Source organism: Argopecten irradians, chromosome 15, assembly GCF_041381155.1.
Source record: "Argopecten irradians isolate NY chromosome 15, Ai_NY, whole genome shotgun sequence".
NCBI lineage: Eukaryota > Metazoa > Mollusca > Bivalvia > Pectinida > Pectinidae > Argopecten > Argopecten irradians.
In genome coordinates, this window is record NC_091148.1 from 6,344,924 (window position 1) to 6,362,920 (window position 17,997).

Sequence of the window (17,997 nt, forward strand, 5' to 3'; positions counted from 1 at the left end):
CAATATGTACCGACAGATGTCGCCAAAGTTGCTAGACAACAATAAACAGTATGGCGACTACCATGTAGGAAAAGTCGTTATATTCCGATCGGTTTTGATAGTTGTTTGATAGATCTAGAAGGATTTTGTTTATATGACTGAACGTTAAAATACAATCATGCCGGTAAGTTAAACAAACAACAAAAATTAGACTGGAGCGTACAATGTACAGTTGTGTCAATGGTACATGTGCATTTGTCAATAACATGACCACCTTCTGAACAACAAAAACAACAATTATCCCACAAATGATTATCTGTGTTTTAATACATGCTAGCATGTTAAGTAATGGTGATGTCATATATTTAATAAATAAGATTTATTAGTGTAACAGGAGAGGAGAAAATGTAGCGGCCAGACCGGGATTCGAACCCGGGACCCTCCGAATACTAGCCGAGTGCTCTACCGACTGAGCTACCTGGTCACCGATGATCGACCCAGTCCAATCCCGCTACACTCCTCCCTCCTTTCTCGAAGTCTTCGCCCTCGAAGACACACGAGACCCTTCCAAACACCACCACCGTGGGTTATTTAGTTGGGCGCCAATTCTGTAACAGGAGAGGAGAAAATGTAGCGGCCAGACCGGGATTCGAACCCGGGACCCTCCGAATACTAGCCGAGTGCTCTACCGACTGAGCTACCTGGTCACCGATGATCGACCCAGTCCAATCCCGCTACACTAGTTTTTAGTTCACATGTGTTGTAATATCCACCCCTGGAATATATGTGACATAACAAAATTATAACTGCGTTCTATTTGCGGATTCGTACCAGTTGAACCGAAGTGATACGGCACCGCCAAATGGAACGCGTTTGGATTTTTCCATGATGGCGGCACCCATAATATGAAAGATACGCTTCAAATATAAAAGCTAAGTATTTTCGGTGTTAACAATGATATGGATATAAACATAATACCTAAATAGTTTCAGCACACATTGAAATAAACGATCAATGTAATTTTATCGGATATAAATACGCTCTGCCTTGTTTTCAACAAGGAAAACATTCCGGTGACAAATGAAGAATCTCAGGTCCGCCATCTTCGGTACAAGTGGTACACTTCTGAAAATGAACCACTTGTTCCAGTTCGGTTCGGCTGGCACAGCGCGTTCCATTACAGATACAGCGGGTTTGTACCAGTTGTATCTGCAAATGTAAGGCGCGGTGGTACGCAAGGGAGCTAGGTTACTGATGCGGGTACAAAACTTAAGGCAGTTCAGGATGTTAACAAATTAAAATTGAAATGTTAACAAATTTGAACAAATTAAATGTAAATTCATGATTATGCATACGAACAGATAGGACAGTGGTTTATCAGAAACTTGAGTATTGTTGATGAGCCTGGGATCCACACTTCAAAAATCACATTATTAAACTAATAGAGAATAGCATGTATAATGGCAAGCTGCAAGATAAACATGCGGTCACTGTTATCATTATACCACTTGGACAGATTCTGACATGCATGTAGGTCACATCTCTGCAAGCTTTAAAGCTGATTAATTCTCTTCTGTGTATAGCCACAACAATTTTCACTCCACTACATACCAGGACCAGCCATGGTTGACATAATTCAAATTCCTTCATTACAAAGTCACACCAGAATAGATGTGTATAAAATATCTTTCTCCCCAAATTATCTGACTTGAACTGTCTGCCTCAAACAATCTTGTCTTCGGAGACAGTGGTCTCTTTCAAATATGCTATCCTGGTCCTTATTGTTTTGTGGATAAAAAAATTGAGAGAACATTAAAATTGCAAAAATATAATCCCCACCCATCCTTTTTATAGTAATATATATTTCCTAACCAGGGATTAAAATGTGTTAAATGCATCATTTTTGTATCTTTCAGGATATTAAACATTTTGCGGTTTTGTTTTGTTTACAGGAGAAACTTCCACCAATCGATCGTGATGGCGATCCTAACGAGAAATTTAAGGCGAGAAATTGGAAGAAAAAGGATGTCAAAAAAATGAATCCCCAGCAGAGAAGCAGATATCTTGCTGTAAGTTAAGAGTCATAAAACATTTTACAAACAACATTTCGAATTACTTATTTTCACAGACGCATCTGCCCCTATAGGTAGATATTTATTGTTACGGCATATTCTTGTGTGCGTAATATCACATTTTATAGAAAAAATACCAGGGCCAAGTTTCATGAACATTCCTTAACTTCAAGGAATTCCTTTACTTAAAATTCCCCACTGGGAAGCATTACAGAAGTTAAGGAAAACATCTTATGTTAAGGAGCCTTCCTTAACTTCTGTAATGCTTTCCTAAAGGGAATTTGAGTTAAGGAATTCCTTAAGTTTAAGGAATGTTCGTTAAAAAATGGGCCCTGGTATGTTATTTTCTTTCACAAAATGATGTCACAATCAATACCTACCAACCACAGGGACCTGGCACATACTATATGTATGTGTATATATATATATATATATATACACTGTTGGTTAAAAAAATTGTGCCAGGTCCCTGTGCTATCAACTAAGGCAGATTACTCTGTAATAGTTATTTACAGAATTCTGATAAAGGTGTGACAAGAATCTCTTCCCTCGACTCATTAGTTTGGTTGTAGCTCTATATCTGTGAACTAAATACAGCGCAATGTACCGTACATACAATTATTTTAGTGGGATGATATTTTCAAGATTTTGTGAAAATCTACAGTTATATATTTTATGAAAATATACTCCAGATTTTTTGTATTGGACATCCCTGCGTGGTCAAAGTAAAGTGTTCAAAATACATTATGTGTTCAAATAGAGGGAAGGTGAAATGTTTAATGGTTTTTACATGTCCATGTAGTTAGAATTACGATTGACATGTACGTATCTCTAAACCCATACATGTGAAGGAAAACTTGCTTCATTGCCCACCTCCGCATAAACACGACATGCTTTTAAAAACAACTTGCTTAGGGTCTCATATGGCCATTTATAATTGGTAGTTTGACCTGTGTATAAAGTTGTCTTTATCATAGAGACCACTTTTCCTAGCCGCAATATTTAAGGAATATATTTTGATTTTGTTGAGGTTATGAGGGTATTGGTAATAGAGCACATGTAAATTATGTAACCCTGGTGAAGCCGAGTTACATAAAATTTACACGGGCGACATTATCATTATACCCTCATAACCTCAACAAAATCAACATATATTCCTTATATTTACAGTTTTTCACGTAAATGAATATTATTTATTCTCGCGACAGTTGCATATTTTTTATTAAAATACCCATATTTTTGTCTCTCCTGTCATCGTCAACTAATTTGATTGATCGAATAGAGTCATTCATATGTTCCCACCAAAAGTGGGGTATGCATGACCACACGTTGCTACGCCATCCACTTTTCCTGTAACAACAGAATCGCCGCACGTATCACACTACCATTATACACTCATAATGATAATACTAGAAAACTTTGTTATTGAGTCCATGTCAGTGCAAACTGTAAATATTGTAGCTTAAAAGACTTCTAGATAGAAAATGGTGTCGTCTTTACTGCTAACGGAGCAATGTAATGATTATGCAAATCATTATTTAAACGTTTGTATGCATTTTATCGTACTTGTTTTATATCACTTACCTACTAAGCAGTAAAATTGAACTGTATAAAATATGAACATTTACAATGAGACATTGTTTCTTGATATATAAATATGAAGGTCTTTTCGAATGTCAATCATACGCAAAGTCTTCAAACTGTGAATTTGACGTCTTGTGAGTGGAATGGTTGGTATATTTCTTTTGGACGAAAATAATATATAAATTAATGCAAATTGAATGCAGGTACAAAATAACTGGAAACCTACAAAAAAAGTATAGAAAATTGTGCCCGAGTGATTTACAGGCAGTGCTCCACTAGGACACAAATGCACATACCATTTCGTACGTGGCCAAAAGGTATAGTAGGCCGGGTACAGATATTTGTTCTACACTTTTCCCTGAAGTGGTCTTTAAAGGCAATATGAACAATAAGTGATAATGGATACAGGCAACCATATGTCTCTATATCAATATTAATGAAACTGATAGCTAATTAAACCGTTGTGTATAACAAGAAAGATTGACTACAATCAGTCAGCTAAACAGTTATTTAGGGTCTGAATATTATTTTGGTAGACGAATGACTTTTCTCCTCCAGTGATGTCCATGGACACGATATAAAATATATATACCCTGCTTCCGTTTAAGATTAAGATTAAGATTCTCTTGGAAATTTAATGAAATTCATGTTTGTTGAAATAGTATGAAGATCCGTCGAAGGAAGTGACAGAAGCACAGACCATATCTAATAAACGTCTCTTGGACAGAAAGCGCAATGAAATAAGGTACGTATTTGTAATACAGTAAAACGTGCATATAAAAAATACCAAGGGACCCGGAAAGATTCCATAAACAGGACATTCACTGTATAGATAGAGTGAATGGAAATATAAACATGATTGTCTTATTTTTATTAAAATACATTTTGTTTCCAAACATTCCAGTTTATTACATTCAAGTTTTACTTTACAACAAATGCCCAGGGGATAGTTTCAAAATACATTCCTTAATTTAAGGAAACTACATTGTACCTCATTTTATAACTTAAGTTAATAGAATTTTCATTTAGAAAGTTCTTTAAATAATATTTCATTTTCAGTAGTATCTCCTTAATTATGAAAAGAGAGCAAGGCTTTTTGAGGCCATTCAAAGGTCCACTACCTTTTCTAAACAAAAATGAAAAGCTAAAACAACAAGAATATAAGAAATTGTCTATTGATGGCCTAAGATGCTCAGGTTACAACACCAAATCAATGCTCTATCTCTGTAATCTAACAGTGAAGATTCATTTTGCTGTTTTAATTGCCGTCTGCGGCACAGTAATAGGAGATTTCAGAAAAGATGGCGATGACGTCACACAAAGGTACATCCGGGCGCTCAAAGGTACAACTCTGTATATCTGTACACATTAACATGGTGGGAACACAGCCGCTTCGATTTTTGTTTACATTTTATTGTAATAAATAGTACGACCATCCGAGAATTGTTACTTTATCTTAATTTCAAAAGGTGTAAATAAAAATATGTAACAATAATATACAGATATAAATATATGGTATTCATATATTTTACGATGTTTATACTCCATTTTCGGCCGCCACGAGGAAAAACACGGTCGCCATTATGTGTAAACATTGACAGAATATTGCAAATATCAGCTTGAAATTACAAATTAAATTCCAAGTTCCGCAAATATAGTACTGAAATTTTAATAAGCGATCACTGTTTTCTTAGTCTTACTTCGTAAAACACCTTAAGATGTGTGATTGTCACCAAATTAAAGTTTGCTTTCGTAGATCACCCCAAGCGCACGGCAGCCATTACGTACAGTACTGCCGAGATCTCGAATTTCGCCCTTTTTTAGAGTCACAAAATTACGTATTCTAGATAATTTGTTCGTCAGAAATTTTGGATTTTAGCTCATGACATACAAATGAGTCAGTTTATAGTTACTTTTTATCGTATTTTTAAACAAACTTTTAGTATTTTAGGATTTTCGAAGCCGTGCGCAATGTGTCCTGGTCGGCATTTACAGTATTACGATCTGTATTCATAAATCTAAATGTAGTCTATCTAACATGCATTCAAATTATTTTAAAGTAATATCACTTCAATTTGAGACTTCACTAGCAGTCCATGGAATAAAAGCGACTGACATTAAAAAATAAACTCTACAGCATTAAAACTGAACGATTTCACCATTTTAATTTTCGAGATCTCGGCAGCCATACGTTTACGTAAACATGTACATTGCGAAGATCTGCATATAAGTGTAGCACAGTGGTTTATAGCACTCCTTTAAAGGAAGATATACACGGAAAAGAACGAAATATATATCTTTTACAAGTACTTATTGAGATATGTGTTGGTAATTACGTATTTATATTATTAAATTCCCAACTATGGGCTGTGGCCTGAGGTGATCTACCAGCGAAGGCTCCATGCACGAGCGGCCGTGGTCTGGCAATGTGGTTCACATTTCGTTATATTTAATAGTATTGTGAACAAGTTTTTCATGTATAACAGAAACGTTACACAATAAAATCAATGATCTATTCATAACTTTTCACAACAAGATTTCTACCTGTGAAGAAAAAACGGGTACTGTGACGGCCCGACACCGCTTGGCAAGCTGGCTTCAACACTCTATCTACACAAATTAATATATTCAGCAATAAACAATTGTAAATACAAAAATATAAATGTCTGTAACCTCTGAAACAATAAGAAACAATTTTAAAATCGGAATTTGCAAGTATGAGAGTGTATACTTTTGTCAAAGTATCGATTGTGTAGCAGCGATATACGTATCTGTTATTGTTTTTATTAGTCGCCATACTGTGTTTGTACCTTTGAGGACCCGGATGTAAACTTTCTGTGACGTCACGCCATCTTTTCTGAAATTTCCTATAGTCAACTAACGCATTGGTACTTAGGACAACGGCGGGAAACACAAGACAACCCGCGTTATGAAAATTAATATTTTATTTATTTTAATTACATTGTTCAGAAGGTTATGATGATTGTAGTATTAACGATAAGATAATAACTTTTGTGACTTCACATAATTACAATCCCATTTTAAAAATAAAAAGCCATTTTGTAAAGGTAGTGGTCCTTTAATCTTCTGCAGAATATTTTCCTTGATAATGAAGTTTTGTTGTCAGTGTAATTAAGAATACTCTGTATACGTAAACGGTGAAGATTGGTACACCAAGCAAACACCGGTGGAAAGTTTCTAGACAAAATATGTGCTCAAACACATCTGTTAATATACTGTAGCTTACTTTCTTTTGTGGCTTCTAAATATCACGATTTCTGTTTCACAACATTTTCTTTGCGGAGATATTTTTTCTAAATTCGCAAAAAAAAATTGCACCCAAAAGTTGGTATACAGTAGTAAGTATGGGTACAAAGAAATAATTACATTTCCTGGTTCCACATAATGATATTATGACCTCACAGACCGTACAGTCTACATTTAATCTTATATCTCTTGTATTTATTTTTTCACTTATCAGAATGAATGCCCCTATGCCAGAGGAGGAATATGAAGAAAGAGAAAAACATGCAAAATTAATAGGACAATTAAAGTAAGTATATTAATAAACATATCACTATTCTATCTACTTGGTACTTCTCATAAAAAATGTGTAATAACTATATTGATAACATCCTCGATACACCAGGGGTTACTATCATTGTCATTCACCTATTGAATATTTCATAGCAAAACAGAAGTCAGTTCAGAAGAAAAAAACTGACCAATCACAAGCATGCAGAGACTTCCATTGAAGATTACAAAGAGAGAGACGACTGACTTCAAAACAACAAAGTCAAGCACAGTTGTACTGATATTCGATTCTTGTGATGTGCATCAAAGGTTGCACATAGAGCCTCCAGGTTTGCTATGAAATATTTCAGGGGTGAATATTATAACAGTGATAATAACCCCTGGATTATCGAGGATATAACAACAATGATAGTAACCCCTGGAGTATCAAGGATATAATGACAGTGACAGTAACCCCTGGAGTATCGAGGACATAATGACAGTGACAGTAACCCCTGGAGTATCGATAATATAATGACAGCGACAGTAACCCCTGGAGTATCGAGGACATAATGACAGTGACAGTAACCCCTGGAGTATCGATAATATAATGACAGCGACAGTAACCCCTGGAGTATCGAGGATATAACAACAGTGATAGTAACCCCTGGAGTATCAAGGATATAACAACAGTGATAGTAACCCCTGGAGTATCGAGGATATAACAACAGTGATAGTAACCCCTGGAGTATCGAGGATATAATGACAGTGACAGTAACCCCTGGAGTATCAAGGATATAATGACAGTGATAGTAACCCCTGGAGTATCGAGGATATAACAACAGTGACAGTAACCCCTGGAGTATCGAGGATATAATGACAGTGATAGTAACTCCTGGAGTATCGAGGATATAATGACAGTGATAGTAACCCCTGGATTATTGAGGATGTATTGATATATAATGGAGTTAATAATGAAGAGGCTGTGAGACCTGACATTTAACCTGTAACATGATGGGAGGAAGGGCTACAAAATTTGTTCAAATTAATGACCTTGACCTTCATTCATAACATCTAAAATCATTAAACGACTTCTTGTCAATAACTGAGATGTCTACAGAGTACAGATATTAGGTCTCTCTTATTCCTGTATACATGTAAATTTTGTGCCAAAAATATTTCAAAAGTTTGTTTCTATTGTAATCAATCTGATTAAAATACAAATCCTTATAACCACTCCGTTCAATAGAGAATCTGACAACATCCCATTATGGGTCATATTCGGATGACCTTTATACCAACTGTACATGAACAATGTACTTCAAATCAAATTCATTTTCTAAACATTGCTACATCAATTGAAAACGTCATTTCGTCCCATTATTCATAATCAATGTTTAGCCTTGTTGTGCTATTTGAGCGAGATGCTCTTAGTAAACGTTGTGATGATAAGGATCTGTATTTTAATCAGAATGTATTGTAATATTATTACTATTGTTTTACAGAGCTGCTGAGTCAAGAAATAGATTAAGAATTATGCGATTACGCTACCAGTCTAATCGGGTAAGATCTTTTAATTTGAAAAGATGTCTTAGTTGGACACAATTATCTGTTCATCACCAAATTGTTTAAATACTTGCATTGTTTTAAATTTCATATTTTTTGTGTTTAAATCCTAAAAGAAAGAAATTTGTAATTACATGTAAAAAAACCCATTTTGTTGAGTCTGAAGGGGATCATATACATAATTATAACAATTTTACTAGAATTACCATCGACGTGATACAGACAAAGTGTAGTGCAACGCCATGTTAGACCCAAGGGTATTTTGTAAATTTTGCAAGATGTGGATTTATGTTTTAATTAGTTTTTTTTTTTTTTTTTTTTTGTTCAAAAACAATTAGCCTTTCCCGTCTTTGCATATTACATAGTTATCTGCCCTTGCTAGAAAGCATCAACTGTGACATCATTATCTTGTGAGTTCTTTAAATTTACTCTGAAAAATATGACATTGTGCTTGACAAGGTAAACATATCTGACTTCACAATGAAACCTCCCGCAAGGGTGGGGGCAACTCTTTGTCTAGTATAAATAGTATATTTTGTTTCCTACAGAGTCAGGAAATTAGTCACCTGATTGCTTGTCAGCCAACAGCAGCTAAGGCAGTAAGACTGCAGGCCTTGGTGCCTTCCTACCCTGAACGCAGAACAAGGAAGGATACTTTGGATAAACTATCGGTAAGTGCTCGCCATGTTACATATGCAGAGCTTATTTCATTAATTAATTGAATACCTGAAATGTACAGTAAAACCTGGTATAAGGGATACCTCTATGCATGGAACATTGGCTATTGTACATGTACTGGGCTTATTTCCTAAATTCATTGAATATCTAAAATATACGATAAAACCTGGTATAAAGGACAGACTTATTCACCCCATTTGGTGCAATTTGACCTTGACCTATGTATAACATTTAGAGGACAATTATCTGTATTAAAAGGAGATTCTCTTTGTCCTTTTGGTGTCCACTTGATCCGACAGGCTTGACTGTACATGAACAGTAAAGAATATACTCATTGACCTTAAATATCCATAATCTATCTATTTCAATTTTTTGAAAAAAACACATTGTTTTGTTTATAACAAAATTATACATATATAATTATTTTAAGAGAAAAAAAATCAAAGCTGTTTAGCTAGATTATTAGCTCACCTGGTCCGAAGGACCGAGGTGAGCTTATGGGATACCGCAGCGTCCGGCGTCCGTCGTCCGTCGTCCGGCGTCCGTCAACAATCGACTTCTTCTCCATAACCGCTGGTCGGATTTCAACAAAATTTGACTGGTAGCATCCTTATGGGCTACTAACTGAAAATTGTACAAATGAAAGGGCTGATCCCCCGGGGGCCTGAGGGGCGGGGCCAAAAGGGGTCAATTTGGCTATTTCCATATAAACGACTTCTTCTCTGAAACCAAGCATGGGATAGCACCCATAATGCAATGGTAGCATCCTTATAGGGTGGGGATTCAAAATTGTACAAATGATGGGGCTGACCCCCCGGGGGCCTGAGGGGCGGGGTCAAAAGGGGTCAATTTGGCTATTTCCATATAAACGACTTCTTCTCTGAAACCAAGCATGGGATAGCACCCATAATGCAATGGTAGCATCCTTATAGGGTGGGGATTCAAAATTGTACAAATGATGGGGCTGACCTCCTGGGGGCCTGAGGGGCGGGGTCAAAAGGGGCCAATTTGGCTATTTCCATACAAACGATTTCTTCTCTGAAACTAAACATGGTCTAGCACCCATAATGCAATGGTAGCATCCTTATAGGGTGGGGATTCAAAATTGTGCAAATGATAGGGCTGACCCTTCTGGGGGCTTGAGGGACGGGGTCAAAAGGGGTCAATTTGGCTTTTTCCATATAAATGACTTCTTCTCTGCAACTAAGCGTGGTATAGCACCCATAATGCAATGGTAGCATCCTTATAGGGTGGGGATTCAAAATTGTACAAATGATGGGGCTGACCCCCCGGGGGCCTGAGGGGCGGGGTCAAATGGGGTCAATTTGGCTATTTCCATAAAACGACTTCTTCTCTGAAACTAAGCAAGAGATAGCACTCATAATGCAATGGTAGTATCGTTATAGGGTGGGGATTCAAAATTGTACAAATGATAAGGCTGACCCCTGGGGGGCCCGAGGGGCGGGGTCAAAAGGGGTCAATTTGGCTATTTCCATATAAACGACTTCTTCTCTGGCGGGGTCAAAAGTTGTCAATTTCCATATAAATGACTTTTTCTCTGCAACTTAACATGGGATTACGCTCATAATGCAATGGTTACATCCTTATAGGGTTTGGATTCAAAATTTTGCAAATGATGGGGCTGACCCCCCGGGGGCCTGAAGGGTGGGGTCAAAAGGGGTTAATTTAGCTATTTCTATATAAACGACTTCTTCTCTGCAACTAAGAATGGAAGAGCACTTATAATGCAATGGGAGCATCCTTATAGGGTTAGGATTTGAAATTGTACAAATGATAGGGCTAACCCCCGGGGCCTTAGACGGCAATAGATGCGAGGTAAAAAAGGTCAATTAGGCTACTACTTTCATATAAGTTACTTTGTCTCTGAACCTATGTATTGGATAGCATATTTGTATGGTATCAATAACATCATTGTATGGTTGTGATTCAAAATTAAACTTTGGGAGTCAATTTTGCTTAATTTTCTAATTGTCAGAGTCTTGTGATAATTACTAACAAAAAACCAGGTGAGCGATACAGGCCCTCTGGGCCTCTTGTTAAATTCACAGAAAAATGTTTATTGATAAATAGAGCATAATGTTAAATGAGCATGTTTCAAATTAAAGTAAAAGATGGAAGATTGTTCTTACTTTTATAGGGAGCATTGTTTGATATATAATTTATTTCTATCACTTTTACAAAGGGAGCGATGTTTGATATATAATTTATTTCTATCACTTTTACAAAGGGAGCGATGTTTGATATATAATTTATTTCTATCACTTTTACAAAGGGAGCGATGTTTGATATAAAATTTATTTTTATCACTTTTACAAAGGGAGCGATGTTTGATATATAATTTATTTCTATCACTTTTACAAAGGGAACGATGCTTGATATATAATTTATTGTTGTTAATTTTACAAAGGGAGCGATGTTTGATATATAATTTATTTCTATCACTTTTACAAAGGGAGCGATGTTTGATATATAATTTATTTCTATCACTTTTACAAAGGGAGAATTGTTTGATATATAATTTATTTCTATCATTTTTACAAAGGGAGCATTGTTTGATATATAATTTATTTCTATCACTTTTACAAAGGGAGCGATGTTTGATATATAATTTATTTCTATCATTTTTACAAAGGGAGCGATGTTTGATATATAATTTATTTCTATCACTTTTACAAAGGGAGCATTGTTTGATATATAATTTATTTCTATCACTTTTACAAAGGGAGCATTGTTTGATATATAATTTATTTCTATCACTTTTACAAAGGGAGCGATGTTTGATATAAAATTTATTTCTATCACTTTTACAAAGGGAGCGATGTTTGATATATAATTTATTTCTATCACTTTTACAAAGGGAGCGATGTTGATATATAATTTATTTGTTTTTACAAAGGGAGCGATGTTTGATATATGATTTATTTCTATCACTTTTACAAAGGGAGCGATGATATATAATTTTATTTTAATTTTACAAAAATGGGAGCGATGTTTGATATATAATTTATTTCTATCACTTTTACAAAGGGAGCGATGTTTGATATATAATTTATTTCTATCACTTTTACAAAGGGAGCGATGTTTGATATATAATTTATTTCTATCACTTTTACAAAGGGAGCGATGTTTGATATATAATTTATTTCTATCACTTTTACAAAGGGAGCGATGTTTGATATATGATTAATTTCTATCACTTTTACAAAGGGAGCGATGTTTGATATATAATTTATTTATATCACTTTTACAAAGGGAGCGATGTTGGAGCGATGTTTGATATATAATTTATTTTTATCACTTTTACAAAGGGAGCGATGTTTGATATATAATTTTTCTATCACTTTTACAAAGGGAGCGATGTTTGATATATAATTTATTTCTATCACTTTTACAAAGGGAGCGATGTTTGATATATAATTTATTTATATCACTTTTACAAAGGGAGCGATGTTGTAGCGATGTTTGATATATAATTTATTTTTATCACTTTTACAAAGGGAGCGATGTTTGATATATAATTTATTTTTATCACTTTTACAAAGGGAGCGATGTTTGATATATAATTTATTTCTATCACTTTTACAAAGGGAGAGATGTTTGATATATAATTTATTTCTATCACTTTTACAAAGGGAGTGATGTTTGATACATTGTATATAACGTATTGTTCTTTATTTCAGAGGGAGCGTTGTGAACGATTACTGGAGGATTCTCAAGGATTACTAGTAAACAGGATTCACTGATTAGGTTTTAGTTGTTCCCTTATTAGATTTATTATTTTATGAAGTCATAAATTAATTCAATAATGTCTATTAAATTATCGATCGGTTTTCAGCAGAAAACACATACATGTATTGAAAATGAATGTATGATGCACTGAATGAAGTCATGTTTTCTCTCTTTTTTTCTTCAAATTAACATTTCAATTATAAATTCATAGTTTTGATTGAAATTATGCTACATTTTTTAAATTAAGTGATAATGATATGTATATTGATTTTTTTATAGACATTTTATAACCTTGACATTAATTCTCTTAATCAATGAGTGTTAAGGTAGGGATAAGAGAGGCCAATAAATTGTATTGGCGATCACATATTTAAATACACTCTCCATATCATCCATGTTTCAGTACTTCTCTACATTTCCTGTGATTGTTTTGTATTATGTACGTTTTATCATGTTTTGTAAAAATTCATAATGTATTGTCATTTCTTTTGTTGTGTAAAAATTGTTATTTTTTATTTTTGAAAGAAACTTGATCAATTTGTGAGAAAACATTGAGATTTTCTCCATCAATCTTATTATGTACAAACAATTTCTGGCCAGGAAAAATCATAATTCTATACAAAATGAACACTCCATATTTTGCTCATAAAGTTTATATTTTATCATTTTTTTCTTGATTCCATTTTTACTGGTTTGTAAATACAAAAATGTACATATATACTAGTATGTAGATATGTAAATAATGTGAATTATGTGTTAAAATAATCGTTTGTTTTGGTATTAGTTTTACTATTTTAGAATATTTAGGCAAGATAAGATTGCATACCATTATTACTATTATTTTCAAGACAAATTTATGAAAATGCTGATTATGATAGATAAAAAAGTTTTTCATTTCTTAATTTCGATAATTTTTGTTTACGGAATAATTTCTTTTTTAAAATTTTCAAATATTTTAAATCCATGCTCAAATATGTTATTTGTTAAAAGTATTATTTTTATCACATATTTGATGTACATCGAATTACTCTATATTAATAAATCAAAATGTTGATAAAAATTAAAAAAAAAACATTTTTCTGGAAAACCGTTAAGGTAAGATTTTTATTAATTTTCTTCTTTTTTTTTCATTCTGTTTTCGACATTTCTTTAAAATGTAAATTATGTTTATTGCCATACATATGTCTTTTCATTTTATATTGACTTGCTGTACAACATGAAATATTCGTTGTGTAAATATTGTCATTATTTGCATGGTTGCTATGGAAAAAAAAACAAAAAAACAATGAATTTATTTATACCGTATATATTATTTGTAGCATTCTTCCATCGGAGAGCATGAAATATATTCACCCATGAATAAATTCCAAACCTCGAAATAATATACTCACGAATATTTCACATTGTACAGTATAAGTACAATGTATTTAAAGCATAGAAACATTATTTCGATTTTTACTTATTAGAGAATAAATACTACTAAATTATGTAGAAACCGTCCAGGAATGCTGCAATATTAATGAAAGTAGTTTCTGAAATTCCGTATCATATGAAGCTTCGTCTCGGTAAAAATCACTGAAAGATTAAAATGTGCACACTATTTTTGTAGATTCATTTAAAACCATAAAATTTGTAGAAAAATCATGGTTACTAAAAAATGAATAATAGAATAAAGATACTGTACGACATTCATTCTGACAAATTTAGTTGGAATAAATACCGGTAATTACTAATAATAATTTTATTGGAAGTTGCATCTTCTTCCGTCTTTGCATATCAGTTACCTTCCTTGCAGAAAGCTGTTGCGACGTCATTATTGTGAAAGCGAAATTCACGTCGTTTTCTCCTACAATTATGACGTTCGGACACAAAGACATGACGTCACAATCAATATCTACCCACAAGGGCAGACAACTCTGTACTATGTAAATATAGAATAATATGACCAACCTTAAAAGAAGTAGATTTTAGTTGTTTTACTACTAATTGATGATCCCTAGTCGTATTCATCATACTTGTAAATAAAGGACTATTCCTAGAATCAGATAAAAATCTGAGACTAAATATGACCTTTTGACATTAGACTTACAATACTTTTATTTTTGGACATAAAATTGATGGAAACGCAGTCAGATTTTTTTTTATAAAATAATTTAATTTAATTTTGGTGGCTATTAACCTAAGTAAGAATAAAAACGTTTCTCTCTGTTTATGTACGAGACAACTAAAGTTTAAAAAAAGATGATTTCAGATTTGGCACAGTTTGAATGACAGCCTTTGATATATTGCGCTGTAATTGGGTCATTTTAAGAAGACTCGTTATATTATCATCTACCTATAAAATCATGAGTGTTCGATTGGTTCCCAAACATATGATCGGATCGTTGGTATTTCCAAAGTATAATTTTTAAATTAAAATTTGTATTTCATCACCAACACGATTTTAAAATTATTTTCAAACATATATGAATATAAAATAGAATACAAAGGACAGCAGAAATGTCTGTTATAGGCGAGTGTCCTTTATACCGAGGTCAATTATGTAGTAAACCATACCAACTGGAATTGATGATTCTGTCCTTGATAGACAGGTGTCCTTTATATACAGGTGGTCTTTATAACAGGTTCTACTGTACATGTAAATAAGGAATTTCAGAAATTATTTTCACATTGGGGGGCTTGTGCAAAGACCGCAGGCCATTGTGCATATAGGCTAATACTGTACATAGCTCGAAACATATAGCAGCCCTAAGAGGGCTATATACCTGTACAAAATGTAGAGGTGTACATGTAGCTTAGAGACCCCAGGAGGGATGTATTTATCTGTATAAAAAGAAGTTTTATAGCTAGTCTAAGAATTTATCTTTTGAATTTACGTATAATTTTTGTTACACAAGCGTATCTCAAGATCACCAAAATGTATTTTATATTAGTTCTGTATATTTTGCTCTTATTAGAAATTGTATCTCTGTATTCGATACCTTTTTTACCTAAAACGTATATCTGATATCAGTTGTACCACTTTTTTGAAAAGATATTCACCTTATTCTAGCTAATTTTGCTATAAGGCTATATTCTCTTTAAAAGATGTGAATTCCTGTGCATATGGTCATGTATCCATATATGTATTAGTAATACATGCATAGCAGGTTGTGGAATACAAGATATAATGTTAGTATGTACATGTAGTGGATGTTTTAAAACATCAACAACTGTTGTTGATGATTGAAGTTGGGTGAAATATAAATCATTTATTTCGTTGTGAAAGAAATACAGTGCTGGAAAAATGAATATACCATAGACATTACATACTCTTATACATTTGTTCTACAATAAACTTTTACCATTTTTGTCATTAAGCCATAAACCTATGTAATCATGTTTTAGCGAATTTTGATGATTTTGCTAATCGTATTTGCTACATAAAATCAGTACAGCTATTATCACGAATGCGCGAATTCATCAATGTAGTTACCTGCTCAAAATAAATTTTGCGTTGAAATAAGTATGTATCTTAGTAAATATATACTTTCGCACACTCCATTAAGCAAACTTTTGTTTTTCATATTCTATGGATTTTGCGATCGATGTTTGTATTATGTTATAGAAGTAGTAATGTTAGATATGCATATATGAGCAGAACTTACATTATGAGTTATTTTTTGGTGTTCACTGCTTTCACAGGTCATAAAAAATTCTGCTTCAACTCCCCTGATGAAACACTTGAAGTCTTCTAGTTCTAAGGACGGAATAGTTCGTTGTATTGGGGGTGATTGAGATAGGCAAACTTTGTTATCTCGATTTAAATTAGCGAAAAACTTGTTATCTCGAATTAAGTTATATATATAGATCGAGTGTTTTCGATTACCAGGTTAATAATTTTCAGTTCAATAATGAAAAAAATAACATTCGTCATTAAAAAGAAAGTAAAAAAGGAAGACCAATTTCTTTTTAAATTGGTTAGCGATTTGGTGTATACTTTACTCTAAATGGAATAAAACAAAGCCATACATTTACATAAGTATGATACTAGTTGTACACAATTATTGTTAATGATTGTTTTATGATAAGACTTTTGAAACATTGTTATACTGCCTTTAATTATGTGTGGACACAAAATAAAAGAAAACATCACAGGTATACACTACTTTGTTAGGTTTTACCCTTCGTGATCTATATGACTTTTGATATCTTACCTTGACAATTTATGTTTGTTTACATTATCGTCCTATTAACAGCCATGGTCATTTAAGGACGGCCTCCCATGTATGCCGTGTGTTGCGAGTCAGGTGCGTGTCTTCGGAAGGCTGTGGTATATTCATGTTATAATGGAATTCTTGTCCTCTTTCTAATGCTATTTCATTGAAGCATGTCACCAAAGACACCGAACAGGTACATTTTATCCAGTCACGTTACATTGACAAAGGGCAAACGAGTCGTCTCCAACTCACTTTTAGCTGAGCGCAAAGCAGGAACAGAAACTACCACTTTTATAGACTATGGTGTGTCTCTGTCATGGGACAAAAACAGAGCCTACGTCACAGAGGCGAGGCCAAAAGTGAGGCGGTGTCAAGGGAAAGAAGAGAAAAGAGAAAATCTTGTAGCCTTTTCATGACCATGCAATAGTGACAGCAGGTACAATGCTAATGCCCTACCTGCAGGTATGTTCAATTAATTAGATATTGAATGCCGAAACCATTAGTCCGTTTTCCTTTCTTTGCAAAAGTTGTAGTTCTATCGGCGTGCCTAAATTAAAAGTTTTTCCTAGGAAAAATATGTTATGATAAAGCTAATCGTGCAGATCCACACTAAATACGATGAACTACCTAATTTATCCTTGCGATTAAAGTAAGAA

At 33.7% G+C, this 17,997-nt stretch overlaps 1 protein-coding gene across 1 annotated transcript; it reads left to right on the top strand.

Annotated features, from left to right (window-relative positions):
• The first annotated feature begins 16 nt into the window (after nt 1-16).
• On the top strand, nt 17-17,282 carry LOC138308507 (protein LKAAEAR1-like). Its single transcript, XM_069249517.1, has 7 exons — nt 17-163; nt 1,932-2,048; nt 4,298-4,380; nt 7,117-7,188; nt 8,654-8,711; nt 9,263-9,385; nt 13,094-17,282. Exons 1-7 carry the CDS (start codon nt 158-160, stop codon nt 13,154-13,156), a joined length of 522 nt encoding a protein of 173 aa, XP_069105618.1. The 5' UTR covers nt 17-157; the 3' UTR covers nt 13,157-17,282.
• Nucleotides 17,283-17,997: the final 715 nt, after the last annotated feature.